General features: G+C 55.7%; 1 protein-coding gene across 1 annotated transcript in view; it reads left to right on the top strand.

The window, feature by feature from the left end:
* Nucleotides 1-18087, top strand: part of ABLIM2 (actin binding LIM protein family member 2) — a 129206-nt gene that overhangs the window by 102580 nt on the left and 8539 nt on the right. The window contains exons 18-21 of the mRNA XM_082653968.1: nucleotides 4225-4286; nucleotides 9782-9836; nucleotides 11197-11204; nucleotides 11400-11480. Of these exons, the coding sequence (XP_082510094.1) occupies nucleotides 4225-4286; nucleotides 9782-9836; nucleotides 11197-11204; nucleotides 11400-11480 (206 nt within the window). The remainder of the gene's footprint in view (nucleotides 1-4224; nucleotides 4287-9781; nucleotides 9837-11196; nucleotides 11205-11399; nucleotides 11481-18087) is intronic.

The following is an 18087-nucleotide window of genomic DNA, read 5'->3' as shown; positions in this document are numbered from 1 at the left end:
GAGGGCAAGGTTGCCACGGGTGGGCTTCTGGGAGGAGGTGACGGGGAGCCTAGTTAGGCTGAGCTTGGACATGGGGCGTGGGCAGGTGTCCAGTGGTTACAGGGCCTGATACAACTCGGGGTCACGAGTACCCAGCTGCCACCTGTCCAGGTCCGGCACACCTGCCTTCTCCCTGTGTGCCTTCTCTCTCTCTCCAATATACACACAGCACACACTCTTAAGGCCAGCCAATGCCACAGGCCAGGCAGGTCCCTAGAAGACTCCCACGCCTGCAAGCCCTCACCAGGGCAGAGCTGCTGGAGCAGATAGGGTTACTGGTTCCCGAAGCTAGGGTCCTGGGAGATTGTCTCATCCTCTTCGTAACAATTTGATATTATACAGGTCACTTAATTTCACTAGGCCTCAGCTTCCTGAAACGTAAAATGGGCTCATGTGTAATGCCTTGGCTTGTGACGGTCAAGAAAATCTCTGAGTACGTGAGGGGACCTTTTAAACGGGTGGTTCTCAATCGCGGCTGCACATGGGATCCTGGGACCTCGGAAATCTACTGATGGCTGGTCCCATCCCAAGAGAGGCCAATTCTAATGGGTCTTGATAGCTTCCCAGGGATGTGATCTCTCCCTGCTCTTTCCCACTCAGTACAACTGAAAGGCCCAAGAACAGTAGGGCAGTAGACAATCACAGAACCCTGGAGGGTAGAGAGAGGAAGGTGGACTGGCCAGAGACCTGAGAACTTAAGGAAATATGCGGGACCAGTGTCTCTCACCTCCCATGCAGTGGACAAGGTGACCAAGTAGATGACTGCCCTCCCTGGTACCCAGCAGAAGGCCCCCTGGCACCCAGCAGCCTAGAGAATAGGCCCAGGGAAACTGCTCCATCCATGGCTGGTGTCTCCCACCCCCACCTCGGGGTACAGGGCAACCGGGGAAGCACCTGTCACCCCAGGCTGCTACCAGAAACACCAGGTGGACGCAGCAGACCAGAAGAGCACTTTAACTAAACTGACTTCGGACTCACAGCCCATAATAAGCCATGCCCCACATGTTAAACCTAAGCACAGGGACAGCCTGCTGACCTGGAAAACTTAGCTAGGATCCAGGTCTCCCAACATAACATCCGAATGTCCAGGATGCAGTGGAAAATCACTCATCACACCAAGAACCGTGAAGATAACTATTTGAATTGAAAAGGCAATCAACACATCCTAACACGGAAAAGAATCAGATATTGGAATTATCCTGAGAAGGATTTTTAAGGCAGTCATCGCAAAACTGCTTCAACAAACAATTGCAAATACTCTTGAAACAAATGAAAAAGAAAAAAAGAAAATCTCACAGAAGAAATACAAGTTATAAAAAAAAGAATCCAATGGAAATTATGGGAAAGAAAAATAAAATAACCAAGATTCAAAAATTCACTGGATGGGTTCAATAACAGAATAGCGGGATTTGTCAGAGGAGAGAATCAGTGAACTTGAAGATAGAACTACAGAAATTATCCAACTTAAACAGCAGAGAGAAAATAGCAGAAAAGAATGGACAGAGCCTCAGAGACCTGTCAGACAACACTTGTATCACTGGAGTCCCAGAAAGAAGAGAATGGGTCTGAAAAATATTCAAAGAAATAACGCCTGAAAACTTAACAAATTTGGCAAAAGCCATAAACGTCACATGCTCAAGAAACTGAGTGAACCCCAAGTAGAATAAGCTCAAAGTAATCCACACCAAAATACACCATAATTAAACTTACAAAAACTAAAAACAGAAAAAAATAATACTGAAAACAGCCTGAGAGAAAAGACATATTATACTCCCTACCGGGGACACCAACGCAAATGACAGCCAACTTCTCCCCAGAAATCGTGGAGGCCAGAGGAAGATGGCACATATATAATGTGCAGAAAGACATTTGCTGTGGATGTGAATTCTATCTTGGATGGAAATATCCTTCAGGAATGAATGGAAAATGGAGACATTCTCGGACAAAGGAAAACTAAGACAAGTTTTCACTCGCAGATGTACTTGGCTCAAGGCAGTTCTCCAAACAGAAAGGAAGTGATAAGAGAGCTCGGAAATTCAGAAAGGAAGAACATCACAACAGGTTAAAATTAGGGGTCAGTATAACAGACTGTCCTTCTTGTGATGAGTTTCTTAAATCATTGATGATCGAAGCAAAATTTGTTACACCATCCGATATGGAAACTCAGGGCAGGTAGAAGAAAGAGCGAAGACAGTCATAGTTGATGAGTGAGGAAGGTGAAGTGGCCTGAGTGGAAGTAAGGTCTCTACACCTGCTGTGAGACCAGAGGCCGGCAGCCTGAGCACAGGGGAGTTTAGAAGCTGGCTAGGTGACTGCAGTGCATCCGGGTAGAGAACCGCTGGTTTAGAGCAGGTAAGGCTGGAGGTGAGGGCATAGTTGTTCTCGGGGCCCTAAGGGTTTCCAAGCCTTAGTGTGTATCAAAATGCCCTGGAGGGCTTGGAAGTCACAGACCGCTGGACCTCAGCCCCAGAATTCTGAGTCTGTAGGTCTGGGGTGGGTCCTGAGAATTTGCCTTTGTCGCAAGCTCCCAGGCGTGGCTGGTGAGCTTATTATTGGAGACGCCACTTTGAGAAGACGACGCTGGCATCCCCGACTGACCAGGAGCTCCTGGGTCTCAGCTGACGGTCCCCTAGATCCTCAACCCAACAGCCTCACATGCCCAAGTGTGCCTGGCTCTGGGTGTAAATTGGGAAGCAGGTGTGTCCTGGAGGGACCTCAGGACTGTAAGTCAGGAGGCCCTTGTCTTGTGTCCCAGGGCTGGATGACCTTGGGCAGGTCCCTCTGTTCCCCTTCTGTGAAATGGGAGGAGCTGGCTAGGTCACTTACCTGGCGGAGCCCAGGGCAACCAGGAGGGGCGAGGGATGCCCGGCAGGTCTGGCCCCGCTTCTCTCCCTCCAGCTCCGCTCTCCTCTGTTTCATGTATCGGAGCTTTCACATCGATTTCCTGTGACAAGAGGGCTCCTTGGCTAAAACCAGCTTGAGAACCCTGCCCTTGGTGTCGTGAAAGGCCCTTCCTAACCCACATCTGGAACCTTCCCACGGACTACCCTGGGACAAACAGGTCCCCGAGGCAGGTCCCCAGCTGAGGCCTTTCCTACGGGTGTGACCTGTACAGAATGTCTTCTCTGGCCCTCCACCCCACAAGACAGGCGCCTGGATCGACCAGCATCCTGTGTTCAGAAGTGGGCCTTCCTGGAGTGGGCGGGTGGGTGGACGGACAGGCAGTTCTGGGCACGGCGCCCGTCTCACCTTTGGAAGCTCAGTCCTCCGGTTTACAGCCTCGTGAACACAGAGGGATGGGACCCGCCGTCCCCTCTGAGCCCTCGCGGGCAGCCCGGTGGCTCCCAGGAGCCAGTACTATTGCCTGAGCTGTGGGGGACAGGGACCCCCAGATGCAGCAGACATGGGCCCTGCTTTTTACGGGCCCACAGGCTATGGAAAGACAGTTCAGGCAGCCGGGAAAGGCCTCCTAAGGGTGCTTCTAAGGGTGGTGGAGGTCCCCTGCCCCTCCAGGGGGCCCAGGCTGTGCCCCTTGGCCTCCCTTCTGGGGCACATCCCACACGGACTTCTGAGCCAGGAGTTTCCGCTCTGCTCTCTCCAGACGTGGCATTGAAGCAGTTCACTGGGGAGGTCTCAAAGTCCTGGGCCCCCCCAGAGCAGCCAGGGATGTGGTCAATGGAGGGAGACCAGGTGTGGGATTTCCACAGGGAATCCAGGGCCCAGTGTCTCAGACTGGCCCTTTGAGAAGCTAGAAATTAGGATTTTAATGTGAAATCCGCCAACTGCAAACAGCTCAAGGGTTTTGAAAAAATAGTCTGCAGGCCACCTCTGGTGGTGCTGGGCCTCCGCTGGCCGCCTCTGGCACAGGTTAGCACAGCCCTACCCTGCATGGGGGCCCCTTCCTCCCTCTGCCCCCCGCTCTCCTGGTCAACCAGGTGAGGAGCTTGGCCGGGCTGCATCCTGCAGAGGATGCAGGTGCCTGCCAGGCCGGGTCGGGCTCCGTGACGTTCCTGGTGTCATGGGCGGGCTCCGGGACGTCCCCCACTTCCTGGCTTCATCCTCAGTCAGTGCCCTGGGGATAGAGGTCTCGAATGAGGCAGTGGGATTTTCAGGGCCGTCCCATGTCACCTGCGCAGCCCCGCCGACCTGGCTGCATGCGTGACAGCTGTGCTGTGTCTGTTTCAGGGTTCCCCTATTCCAAGTCTGACCCTGTCCCAGGACATGGCAAGAATGGCTTGGACCACCGGGTAGGTACTCGGCCCTGCACGCCCTCCCCAGCACATGCGTACTAACGGCCACCGTGAGCTAGGGCGGCTCCCACAGCTTGGTGACCACACGGCCAGGAGGACGGGCCCTGGGGACCCTGCTCACCCACCCACGTCTGCCTGCTGCTCTACCCAGGGCCAGACCACCACCCGGCAACACCCCTCCTCCCCTCTGCTCCCAGCCCCCAGCCCCCAGGGAGACCTCAGTGTCGGGGGGCAGGGGCAGCGGGGCCACCCAGAGGAATCAGACCCTCTTTAAGGCCCTCCTGACCGTCCTTCTCCTGTGACCTAGAGCCTAATAAGGGTCTTAAAGGATGGAGGGGTTTCGTGAGCCATGTGGGCCCAGGATCCACTTCCTTCCCTGGAGCGCCCTTCCTCCCCGGCCCCCAGTGTTCGTACCATCACCATGGTTACCACTGATGATGCCCTTAGCACTGTGACCGTTACTGGGGCCACACCGAGGGGCCGGCTTTCTCTGTCCACTCCCAGCCGAAGGCTGCTTTGACTGCCCCCTTCCCAGCTGTCTGAATACGGGGACATGACAACGTGAGCCCACACAGCGTGGTGCCTGACTTGTCCCCCGCAGCTGGGCCCTCGTGTTTGTCCCTCTCCCCACAGCTTTGCTAGGTCTCCAGTGAGGACCCCTCAGACGGAGCGGGCGTGATGACACCAGACGCCCCGCCAACCCCCCGACACACACACACACACACAGACACACACAGACACACACACACACACACACACACACACACACACACACACAGACACAGACACACACACACACACACACACACACACACAGACACACACACAGACACAAACACACAGACACACAGACACACACAGACACAGACACACACACAGACACAAACACACAGACACACACACACACACACACACACACACAGCCCCAGGAGACTTGCTACCATTGAGGCAGCCTTTTCCCGGTCGGAGGAAGTTTGTCCACAAACCGAGGCCATTCACCCCCCAAGAGAAGCCACTCAGACCTCAGTCCCCGTGTGTTGCCCTGGGGCAGTCCCAGCAACAAGTGTGTAACGCAGGGGACAGCGACCCCTCAGGCAGACCTCAAATCCAGGGTCCAGGCCATGGGGCACATCCAAGAACAGGGACGCCACCACGGAAGCTGCGGGTGTCCTCGGGCCTTTCTGTCCTTCTCGAGCTCTGTGGGCCCTGCTGCTGTGCGTGTCCGGGGCCCAGGTGCTTCTGCATGGTTTGCTCGAGGGAACCCCGCCCATCCCACTAACCAGTCCCCCCCACCCTTTATTCAGAATGGGCCGAGCTGGAATGGCACATAGCATGCTTCTCTGAATTCCCTTCTAAGGACGGATGCAGGGGACATGAGAAAGCAGGAGTCCACAGCGCCGGGGAACGTAGACCCTTGGGCTCAGCGTGAGGGTCCCGAGGGCAGTAGCACCAGTCAGAACGTTCTCTGTTCACGCGGCACGGCTGTGCTCTGACTCCGGGGCCGAGTGCCGAGGTCACGGACTGGGCCACGTCCATGCCGAGGCGTTCCACTCCCCAAGCCAAGTCCTGGGGTTTCTCTCAAAATGTGGGAGACAAGGGCCTGAAAGTCAGCCCTTCCAGGCTTGCGTCATCGGGGGCGGGGTTATGCATCCTCTAGGGAGAGTCCCTTCTTGGTTGCCAGGCTGGAAGGATGTGGGTCGATGGCTCCCAGCACCTGTGAGGAAGGCGTGGCCTCCGGAGGCTCCACCCCCAAGGAGTCTGTGAACAGCGGATCCAGACACTCTGGCGGGGACACCATCTTCAGGCCTCTCCTAGAGCAGAGAGCAGACTCTAAGCTTTACAGAGTCAGAGCTGAACCCTCCGGGAATGTTTCCCCTGCTGGCCTCAGGGTGGGGAGCAGAGTGTTAGAAAGCCTGTGAGTGAGGCCTTCTGCACATCTTGGGGAGTCGATAAAGATGGAGTTCATCACCACATGAGGATTTTTAGCGTTTCACATTACAATATCCAGGAGATTGATAAAAGTTATTGCTGACTTTTTCGGGGGATTCTTTTTTCCCTACTCATGTTCTCTCCTATTTTTTTTTCTTCACTCTTTCTGAGACTCTAACGTAATTGTACGCCTGCTTCTCAGCTGAGAAGCCAGGTGCTTTGAGGACCAGTCTTTTACGGCTCAACCATGTCAGATGAAGTTGTTTCTGAAAGGATTCCAGGTGACCTAAAGTAAAAACCCAGATGCAGAGTGACCAAAAACCCAGTAACACCAAATCCCAAAGGAGAGGAAAAGGAAGCAGTAGGAGAAAATTACATCAGAGGCACACAGAACACTGGGAAAACCCACCGACGCTTAGCTGTGAGCTTCCTGAGCGTGACCGGCTGTGTAGTTCTCTTATTGTCAAATGGAAGGAAGGAAATCAGTAAATCAGGGGAGGCAGAGATGTGCCTGGTTCTTGTTCCGGAAGGGATTTGTCACAAGGGGCCAGTACCATATGTCCCAAAGCTTGTTAAAACGTCCTGATAACTAGCCCGCCACAGAGCCTGACACATGGTAGATATTCACACCTCTCTGTAGAATAAATAGGGAAACAGCCACCTACTAAAGGCTTTCCTGTGGATGAGACAGCATTGGTTCCAACATGTGCCACCCGGTCTGCTATTAGGAGACTGACCGCTGGTCACCGACAGAGCCACACGGTAGCCCCTTGGAAGGAGTCCCATTTTGGAAAACCCTGATGCTAACTAAGAACAGACTGAATTTTCCTACTAAATGACAAAAACTGTCAGGTTAGATTTTTTTTTAAATAAAAGAAGAAAAAAGTATCATCATGAGATAAACACAAATTATTTTTTAATGGATTAGAAGTCAAAGGATGGGAAAGAGATACCAAAGTCACAAGTAGAAGGAAAGCATGAGTGGCAGTATTAATGTCAGATAAGGTAGAAGTTAAGGTTAAGATGAATTAGTAGAATTTGTGGTAAAAAGAGAGAACACTAGCTCGTGATGACACAAGTTATAAAGCAGTTAACGGCATTCATAAATGTAAACTTGCCCAGCAACGTGGCAATGCCAGGGACCTTGATAAAACGCAAGTATGGTAGGCCATGTGAACATGACTCTTGAAATCAGACATGGATCTAGTGAAGGAGAAAAAAAAGTATGGAGATCAATTTAATAGTGCAAACAGCAAACTTAATCTAATAGGCATATGAAAAAATTCGTATGTTTTGAATCGGGTATTCACATATCCATAAAACATTAATGAAAAGGTTCCTGTATGTCACTACAAAGAAAACCTTAACAAATTTTAAAAGTCGGATATGCTGGAAAGAGTACATGTATTATCATCAGGGAGCCCCGAGTTCAAATCCCAGCTCTGTCACTTCCTGGGTGTGTGTTTGGGCAAAAGTTACTTAAATTCTATGAGTCTCTATTTCCTAGTCTTTAAAAAAATTATCCTTACCTCTTAAGGTTATTGCCGGGACACATAACATTATAGTTGTGAAATCTTCTAAGCTCTATAGGGTAGTTCCCAAACGAATAGTTATTATAAAAGCAAGTCTCTACTCCTTCTTACTTCCACCTCAGTGGCTAGTGAGTAAAATGGCACGCTCCAGTGTGAGCTTTAGCAAGAAAAGAACAATGGTGAGATGGCCATGATTTCCTTCTCACCGTTATCAATCTCAGTATAATTTTTGAAAAGTAAAATGCACGGGTTAAATTTTTTACAGTTCCATATATTAGCTGTGTGACCTTGGGCAAGTTGCTTCACGTCTCTGAGCCTCGGCTATTAAATGGTGATAATAATCACCACTTGGCATTTAGAAGGCCAGGAGTAGAGAGCTCTTTCCCTGCTCTGGACTGATACCGTGACCGCCCCCCCACCGCCTCTACCCGGGGGACGCCCCACCCTCCCTCCTGAGAGCCTCTGGCTAGTCTCAGAGCCTGGCGGACCAGAGGAAGCCGGTTCTGCTGCCCGGAAGTGGGTTTCCAACTGCCGAAGGTGGTGGCGGTGGCCGTGGAGATTACAGCCTGTGATGCAGGGCAGCGGGCACTAGGGGGCGGCATTTCTCTTTCGTATCGCAGCCGGGCCAGGTGGGAGGCAGGTTTGCCTCGCTTTATGCAGGAACGTCCCTAACCAGGCAGGTGCACGGGGGGGGGGGGGGGAGGGGGGGTCCTTGTCAGTGGCCTAAGAAAATGTCTGCAAATATTGCTCTTGAAAACTCCCAAGGGGAAGGTGCAGGGTCACGGAGAGCCACCGGCAGGTGAGGGGCTGCCGGGCTCTGGTCCCAGTGCTGGGACTAAGGTGAGGCATTCAGGGCACTTGCCAAAGGACTCAGTTATCAAGGTAAACAAGGTAATACAATGTTTTGAAAACTCCAAATTAATGAAAAAAATCCATGATGGACAAAGTATCAGAAGTGTAAAGACCAGCTCCAACCCTCCACTTAGGTGCTTACCCGCCTCGCCGCCCTCGTCCCGGCGTCTCTGGGCCTCAGTTTCCCCTGTTCAGGAGGAAGGACTTCGGACTCGGTGCTTTTGGGGGCCTCGTCCTGCCCCCGCGCTCGCTAGGACTCTGACCGGCTCCTGGCTTATCACCTCCTGCAGTAAATTAGTGCTGAAAGCTCTCTCCCTGTAACACAACCCAAGGGCGAGGAATATAATCCCTTAACTGCAGAGCTCTCTCCTGGAAATTTAACCCCTGTACCCAGTTCCAGAAGCGCTGGTCAAGACCCCTGACCCCGTGTCAGACTCTGTACCGGGTGCCAGGGATACGGGCACAAATAAAACATTGTTCTCCACCGTGGGCAGCGGATGCAGGACCAAGACAGTCGGACAGGAGAGGGACTGACTGACCCTGCGGGGCCTCAGCACCTGCATTGTGGGGCAGGAACCCTCTGTCGAGGTTTGCAGGATGACTTTTTCAGGTGGGCAGAGGGAAAGAGAATTCCAGACAGCAGAGTTGGCTGCTGGTGCCGTGGACAGGTGAGGGAGGCACCTGAGACAGGTGGCCGGGTCCATGCCCCCTCCGAATACCATCCCTGGACCTCATCAGCCATCACAGCCACAGTGATTGTACGGGGTGCTCACGACGCTAGGGGTCTGTGCTGGGGACTTTACAGACACCGGCCACCTGAGTCCCTGGGGACAGTGCGTCTGGAGGGAGCAGAGCCGTAGCCCTAGTGAGCCGCCCTCCGGGTTCAGGCCAGCTGCGGGCCGAGGGGCCGGGCGCCCTGGAGCTGTCATCACAACGGGAAGGAGCTGGCTGGACAGGCAGGGGCAGCTCAGGCCTGAAGGTGGCGGGAGATATGTGAGCAAACCCGCCGCGTGGGAAGCCGGCAGCCCCGACGAGTGTGGGCGGCCACACGGCCCTTCCAGAGCCCGGCCTCAGTGGGCACCGTGGGCTGACCCTCCTCCCCGGCCAGGCCGCCAGGAGCCCGGCGACAGCCTGTGCCCTGCAACCTGCCCCCTGCCGCCCTCTCTCTTTCTCTTCCAGAATGCCAATCTGGCCCCTTGTGGAGCAGACCTGGATGCCAGCTGGGGCACGCGAGGTACAGGAAGCGGGGACCCCGTGGGTCTCTGGCTGGGGCAGGGGTCGCTAACAGGTTTCCACGAGTTTCGTTCTGAAACCACCCCCGACCAGGGCCGCTGGCAGAAGGCTCTGAGCATCGTGGAGTCGGGGAGCCTGGGGCAGTCATGTCCCTGCCTCTGCCGGTCAAGGATTGGTTTACCTCCATCCTAAAGTTGCCGGCGATGTTCCTGCTCCTCTCCCCTCCCTCCGGTGCTCCCCGCCTCCTAACTCAGAGGCTTCTCCATTGCCTGACCCAGGTGCTCACCTCTTGAGCACTGCCAACCCCACCCTGACTTACTTGTCACTCCGGGTCACCTGGGGAGAGATCTGTGTTTGAATGTCCGTCCCACGCCAGGGCTGAGGCCAGCCCACACCTGCTGATAAATTCTATAGCAACAAAGGAGGCGGAGACACAGTGAAAAGCCCGCGGGTCTGAAGTCGGGTCAGATGCTGCCCCAGCCCTGCTCTCCGTGTGGCCTCCCAGGGCTTCACACCAGCAGGGTGGCCTGCAGGGAGGTTGGTGTTACTAGAGAGACCCGGTCACGTGGCAGGCGCCTGCCCAAGGGCTCTGCCAGCTCTGAGCCGCCGGGCCCCGCGATGCTCACTCATGATTGTCACCCGAGGGTGACCAGAGCCTGCTCTCTTGGGCTGCTTCGCGCTGGATGTGGGAGTGGAGGGAGCTCTAAGTGGCCTCCAGGGCCCCGGGCTCAGAGCCAGGGCGGCCGGGACCCTGCATGGCACATGGGGAAATTCAAGGACCGGCCCCCCGGTGCCCAGCCCCTCGCCAGGGTCTCCCTCCCGAGACAGGCTTGCCTGTGGCCGAGATCCAGAGATGCTGCCCTGTGGGTTCTGCGTGCTCACGGAGGCCTCCCATCCGTACGACTTTAATTTTTAACAAGCCGCTTTTAGTCTGGAAGGAAAACCTTTTTAAAAAGCTAGCACGCGGAGCTGTGTATTGAAAAGGAGGCGCTGAAGGGTCACGAAGGGAAAACAGTAAGAGGCAGGGGGGTTCGACCCCAGCAAGGCTGCCTGTCTCCACGGGGGTAAACCGAGGCAGGCCCGGACCACCAGGGAGACAGCAGCACGGCTGAGGGAGAACACAGTGCCGCGTCTGGCTCCCAGTCTGGCCTGCAGCCTCCCGACCATGCCTGCTGCTCTGGCTTCCCGCCGGAGATCCCAGAGCCCGTCCCCCTGCAGCTCGCAGGATGCCGCGGGCGGGGATGGAGACCGCGAGGCCCGGCCCACCACAGGGTGGGGGTCCCGGACGGGCTGCTTCCACCTTTGGGCCGAGCTCGTGCGTGTTCTAACCCGGCCCCTGTGGTCTCTGCTTTCTCTTACAGAATACAAGGTAAGAGGGGCCGCCCGCTCCCGCGCTGACCTCCTGCACCTGCCCAGGTTAAAAGTTCCCTTTGTGCTTTCCCTGTGAAGTGTGTGTGTCAGATGCAGACGCAAGTATGTACCTCTCCGCTGGCCTCGGGCTCGGCTCTTCTGTCCCCGCACGTGCTTACTTCCCGGGTGAACCCGGACTTTCTTCTCCCCGCAGATCTATCCTTATGACGCCCTCATCGTCACAAACCGAATCCGCGTGAAGCTGCCTAAAGACGTGGACCGGACGAGACTGGAGGTGAGAGGGGCCCCCAGGGGTGGAGGGTCACGTCTGCCGAGCGAGTCTCTGCAGCTGCCTTGACATCCACAAAGTCGACGTTCGTCGCCCCCAAGGTCCCCGTGGCGACCGCACAGTGCCCGGCGATGGGCTTGGAGTCAGGTCCCTCGTTGTTTCAAAGACCAGAGAACATGGTCATGTACCCAACAAAGGTGGCTGTGCAAAGGGGGGCACAGCTGCTTGCGGTTTGGGGCAGGAAAGCCTTCGTCACTGTGCTTAACTGGGTAACATTCGCCTCTTCCCTGAGCGCTGATGTTCAGAAAATCGGCCCAATTCATGGCTTCTCGTTTGACCACACTCACCCCGATCTTGAATAATACTGAGCTCTGGGAACAAGTGTATGTTTACAAGACCCGCAGGTGGAGGGCACAGACATCTGTTGCCCGGGCCCCACCGCGAGCCACGGGCCCAAGTGGCCAGAGCGCGTACTTCCTCCATCCTCACTGTCTTCCCACGAGGAGATCAATGGCCCCAGTGGACTTCACCTCCCGAGCCACGTCAGGAAGGTTTCACTGGGGTGAGGGGTCTGGGGGCTCCTGAAGGCCCAGGGCCACCTGCCCCACCTGTGCCCCGGGGCTGGGAACACCTGACGCAGAGTGTGTGTCCGGCCAGCGCCAGCCGCTGCCCTGCGGCTCCTGTGGGCGGGGGCTCAGGTGGCTTCTGGGAGGGAGCCGTAGGGGCGTGGATGTGGCTGAGGGGCACCAGCAGTGCCCCGGCGGGGCTCAGGAGGGCTGCCAGGTGGGAGCCAATCATCTGTAAAGAAACGCCGTCTCAGGTGGAGCCCTGATCTCCGCCCTTTAGGGTGAGGGTATTGATACGCACTGGGTGGGTGGCTGTACCCACGCGAGGTCACATAAAGCCCCTCCCCCAGGGTACGGGTAGTGGTGGCGAGGAGGGGACGGGGACGCTGGTGTGGCTGCAGCAGTCGGGGGGGGGGGCGGCGTGTCCATTTTGTCTTCTCTGTTGCAATAGTAGGAACTTGGCCCGAAGTGGTTTAAGCTGAAAGGGAGTTGCCAGCTCCTACGACTGACGACTGACGGGTCCCTTCGGGTGGGGCTTAATCATGTCTCCAGACCCAGATTCCCTCCCTCCATCTCTTGAATGTTTCCTCTGTGTGTGTTGGCCTGACTGATGGACAGATGTTCACCTCCCCTCCCCCAGGCTCAGCGTCTGCAGGGAAGAGACTCGGGGTGCGGGGGCTCCTAGAGGGGCTCTGAGACCTGGGGCCTAGAGACAGGGAGGGTGATGCTGGGCTCACAGCAGCAGCAAGGGCTTAGCTGCAGGGAGGTGGGGAGCTGAGGCCGGGGAGGGGAGGCAGCAGAGCCAGCAAGCCCGTGGATGCTGTGGTCAGGCAGTGCAGCCCACCCGCTGAGTCTTGGAGTCCCCAGGGTGTGGGCAGCATCTTGCCAGCAAAGGACCACAGAGCCAAATGACCCCAGGGCCTCTTCTCAGGAGGCTGGCCACTTAGCAGGACATTTGGACTTCACCCCGTAGAAGAGGAAGGACGACTGGAATGTTCTGACCTGTTAGGAGGTGTGCGGGTCATTCCCGGGGCTGGGGGCGGGGCAGCGGGACCGGCTAGGAAGCTGGGGTGTGAGTGGGGGGCAGGGAGAGCACGTGGAGGTGCTCCGAGAGCAGGAATGCACATAGCAGGCCCCTAGTCAAGCTTAAGGGGTGCCTTCCCTGTGATCTGGAAGACGAGGTCCTAGGCAGCCTCTTCCGGGGCCTCCCCCGTGGCGATCCCCGCTGCCTCTGCAGGGGACACACTCTGGCTCCTGCTGGTGAGCCCTTGTTGAGGGTGTGGTCTTGTCCCACTGCCGTAAAGCAGGAGGGTGTCACTGCTGGGTGACTCAGTCAGGAGCCGCCTGAAGGGGCCCCCCTGTTCTGCTTGTTTGTTCCTTAAGCGTGGGTGCCCTGAGGGCTCCTGGCTCCCACCGTGGGGTGTAGGGGGGGTCCGCTCAGCTCCTGACGCAGCAGCAGCCTCGGGGCCACCCGCCCCTTGGGACTTGCTACTTCCCTCTTGGGTCTGGGGTTCGCTTTAACCAACTCCCATACCCCAACCCTTATTTTCCTACAGTACAGAGAGAAGGTGCAAAACATCAAGTGGTTAATACGTGTAAATGTTTCCCTTTTTAAAAAAAAAACCTTGGAGGACGGGGGTAATGGGTTTAATCTCCCAAATCTCCAAGAACACACCCAAGGGTGCGTCTCTCTGTAATCATTCTCTTCCTGATCTCAGGCAAGCCGGGAGGCAAATTGGAAGCGTTATAACAAACAGCACGTCCCACAGCCTTCGGGGTTTGGAGCTGGGGTGTGAGCCAGGAGGGGCTCACGAGGGGCTACCTCCCAGCAGGAGAGAAAGGGACACCGCTGTTTTTATTTCAGGGGAGAGAGCTTTATTTTTAATATAAAAACAATTCATAACTCTTGTAAAAGTCCAGAAAAACACAAAGAACGTAAACATTACATGGAATTCCCCTACCGAGTCAAGACTCCTGTTAGCTCCGGGGCAGACATGCTTCCGGAAATCTCTTTTTTTGCACAAATACCCAGAGATAACTGAATTCTCTTTTGGATAAGTAGCCTCGTACTGTTTATGCAGTTCGACATCTGCTTTTTCTCTCTTAAATGTTATGTGAACATTTTTCCGTGCCATTTCATGGGGATCTGCCCGTCCTTTTAGTTGGCTGCGTGGTGGTCCCACATCCCGTTCTGAGGCCGAAAACTGTATGTCCCAACCTGGGTGGATTTGATGAGTTTTCTAGCAATGGTTGGTGGGGGGGGGTTGCTGATAAGATTGGGGTGTGTGCAGGGCCTGCACTCCTTTAATCTGGCCTCAGGAGGTCTTTTCTAGAATGAAGAATACTGACATCTTCCATTTATTGGGGATTTAGTTCTATAAAGAGCTCAGAATATATTGCTCTGTGTATCCCTCGAGGTGGAGCCAGGACCTGCCCCAAGGCTGCACTAGCGTTTCTTGGCCAATCTTCCCTTGTTTCTGCATCCCGTCCCTTCCCTGATTAGCAGCTGTTCGAATCTTCCCTTTGGAACTCAGGGAAGGTCGTGGTGACTGGAGTCTGTTCCCTACAGACAAGAAACGGGGGGCACAGAAAGGCTTCCATGCCCAGGAACTGCACAGTGTCCTGCTCAGCTTCAGTTCCACACCGGGGAGGGTCCCAGGGGCCAGGCTGTGGAGGCCGTTGGCTGGGGCTCGGTCACGTGGCAAAGCTGCAGGTCTGCTGTGTGCTCAGCAAGGGGAGAAGATGGACGTGGGCAGACAGCTGGTGGTTCCCACACACCTCTGTAGGGTCGGTCCCTGGAAGGAGGACCACTCTGTCCGTCGAATGGTCAAGGCTTGTTATCCATCCTTTACCGCCAGAGTGCTTGGCCGAGTCTCACTGGTTTGGTGAACACGGGCCAGGCACTGAGCTGGGCCCTAGGGGACACACGATGAGCAGAAACCAGCATGAGCTCTGCCCGTAGACTCAGCTTGGTGGGAGGTAGACGTCAATCAACTGATGACCCAAATGAGTGTGTGAAGTTACACACCAAGGTAAGGGCTCTAAAGGAGAGGAGGGTGGGCCTGTGAGCATTTAAAAGGGGGTAAAAGTTAATTGGGTGCAGTAAGTGTGCCTGCTTGTGTGTGTGTGTGTGTGCGCGCGTGCACGCGCGCGCTTGCACCTAAGGTGAGTCATGGCAGGTAGGAAGAGAATTCCAGGAAGAGCACACAGCAGGTGCAAAGGCCCTGGGGCAGGAGGCAGCATAGGCTGTTTGAGAAGGAACTAGCTGTGCTTGAGTGGGTGATGGGCAGGAGGGGCCAGGCCTCGTAGGGCCCTGAGCCACATAAGCAGTTTGGTTTCTAGGAAAGGCAAGGCTTTTAAGTTGCAGGACGACCTGATTACGTAAGTAAAACAGTGCCCGAGGCTGCACCGTGAAGCCTGAATTGGCCGTGTGGATGCAGGGAAACCGTTTTGGAGGCGGTTGGGTTATCCAGGCAAGAAATGATGGCATCTTGGAGAGGGTGGTGGCAGTGCGGAGGTGAGAAGCGGGTAGATTCAGGCCCGATTTGGGAGGTCAAAGTGGGAGGGGCAGGGACACGCCTGGCGTGACTCCGGGCTGTCGGGATGGGGTGCTGGGTAAGTGGTGGTCACTCGGTGCGGCAGGACGAACCCCGGTTCTGATGGTGTTTGTCGCTCTGGCCTGTGAGGCACAGACAAGGGAGTACAGGATGCTCAGCCTGACAGAGAGGAAGGTGCCATGTCGGCCCCTGGAAGCCCATAGTACGTGCTCAGTAAAGGTTGGTGACTCATGGAGGTGTTTGGAAGGAGGGTGGCCGTCCTCCGCTGCTCTGGAAGCGCTGTCACATGGAAGGCGGTCAGATGAATCGTGTGATCCCAGTGCGCAGAGCCAGGTTCGGGCTTCCCGGGGAGACCCGTCCGGGGCCAGTTTCACACCATCCCTGAGATCCAGCACTTTCTGTCCTGGGGGGTCTGGGTCCCAGCGCCTACCCCTGGCACCCAAGGACCTCATGCCTTGGAGGGTCTCAGATCCTTCCTGCGTTTGGCTGTGCCAGGAGTTTCCACTCTGAGGGGGAAGAGCCTTGCCTGCCCCGGGCAGACTCAAGTGTCCTCTTACCTGAGGCCACTCCTGCAAACCTCTGCCCGGCTGCCCGACATTTGCCGGAAGACTGGCCATTGGGCTCGTGTATCAGCCTCTTGCCATCCAAAGGTGGCATCCTGGTGGAGGGAGAGAGCACTCAGGGTCGGGATGGCCTGGGTGTGAACCCAGTCTCCATAATGTCTAGCTGTGTGACCACAGACAAGTTACTTAACCACTCTGAGCCTGACCCTTACTTGTCAGATGACATCGCTGTTGCCTGTCCTGCTGGGTGGTTTGAGCATCTCTTCAGTTGTTCAGAAGTAGCCATGAGCACCTGCCGTGAGCGAGCCCCAGGCAGGTGTGATGTACACATGGTTTAATTATTTTGTCCATGTTGCCCCCAGTTTACCAACCTGGGAACCGAGTAGGCCAGTATGGATTAGAAAAAGGTTTCCACAGGGATGGGGTGCTATGGGCTGGCCGAACAATGATTGCTAAGAACTTAGTGGAAGAGCAAGGTGGCTGGCTGTGAATGGAGGTAGGATCCGCCACAGGCTTGGCCGCCAGGAGAACAGAGGTCCCTCCCTGATGCCCGATATGGGGAAAAAACAGAATGTTTGAGAATTTATCAGACTTGGCTTGTTTACAAGCTCTTGATCACTAGGCTCTTCCAAGCACTGGACACGTTCCTGTACTTGGTTTTCACAAGTTGGTGCAGCAGCTAGAGGAGGCCTTGGTGGGAAGGGGTGGGGGTAGGGGAGCTGGAGGACATCCCCAGGCCCTCGGCTTCCGGGGGACAGACCTGGGGTTCCAGCTAAGCAGTCACACAGGGCCACGCGCTGTGCATCTTCCTGGATTAATTACAGAATTAAAAGTGAATTTCTAACCACCCTTCCTTGCCCCAACCTCCCAGAGCACACATTTGGCTCCTTAGGTAGGAAAGTGTATCAGCCAGGGCCCTCCAGAGAATCAGAACCAACAGGATACAGGTAGACAGACGGACAGACAGATATGGACATAGACATGTATTAAGAAATTTAATTTAAGGAATTGGCTTCCCGTGGGGCTGGCAAGTGTGGAATCCGCAGGGCAGACCAGCAGCAGGCTGGATGGACACTCGGGCAGGAGCCGACAGGTAGAAGCAGAATATCTCCTTCTCCAGGAAGCCCTCAGTGATTGCCCCAGTGGAGTGGATGAGGCCACCACATTAGGGAGGGTCATCTTCACTTAAAGGCTGATTGTAGGCATGACCACATTGACAGAATACCTTCCCAGCCACCCCTAGACTAGAGTTTGGCCAAGCAGCCGGGCACCAGGGCCTAGCCAGGCTGACTCATGCAGAGAGCAAAGGCTGCCGGCTGAACAGGTTTGGAAGGAGGGTGTGTCCCGGCGAGTCCCCAGGGTCCTCCTTTCTGAGTGCTCAGCAGAGGCAAGGCTGAGCGGCTCCTCTGGGGCCACCTCTGCCAGACCCTGAGGCTAAACGCACACCTGAGTTTGCTCAAGCAGGAAAAGCCCAAGTTGTAGGAATGTGCCTGAAAAATAAGGCCCCGCAGTCAAAGAATACGTCCTTTGTTTAGACCCATCCAACCGGTCTGATAAGAACCTGACAGACTGATGGTGAAGTGTGGGTTCCCGGCCACTGGGTGTGCCTGGGAGATGGGTCTGCCGCAGCCTCCAGGACCCTGGGGCCTCCCAGGAGAGGCTCGGAGAACAAACAGGAACAGTCCTCCAAGGCCAGGCCAAGTGGCAGGGACTTCGGGGTGGAGGGCGGGGAGGGAGGGGGGAGACACAGTGCAGAGTAGGGCAGGCAAGTGGAATGGGCTCTGAAGGAGGAGAGAGGAAGCTGGGAGGCAGCGTGGCCGGCGAGGTGAGAGCACAGATGTAGATTCAGGGATGCAAAGAGCACAGATTGGCCCTGGGTGAGGATGGGAGACAAGCCCATCCTGCCCTGCTGGAGCTGAGAACCAGG

The sequence above is a fragment of the Grampus griseus genome (assembly GCF_964374135.1).
Source record: "Grampus griseus genome assembly, chromosome: 4".
NCBI classification, from domain to species: Eukaryota; Metazoa; Chordata; class Mammalia; order Artiodactyla; family Delphinidae; genus Grampus; species Grampus griseus.
This window is presented reverse-complemented; position numbering and strand designations above follow the sequence as displayed.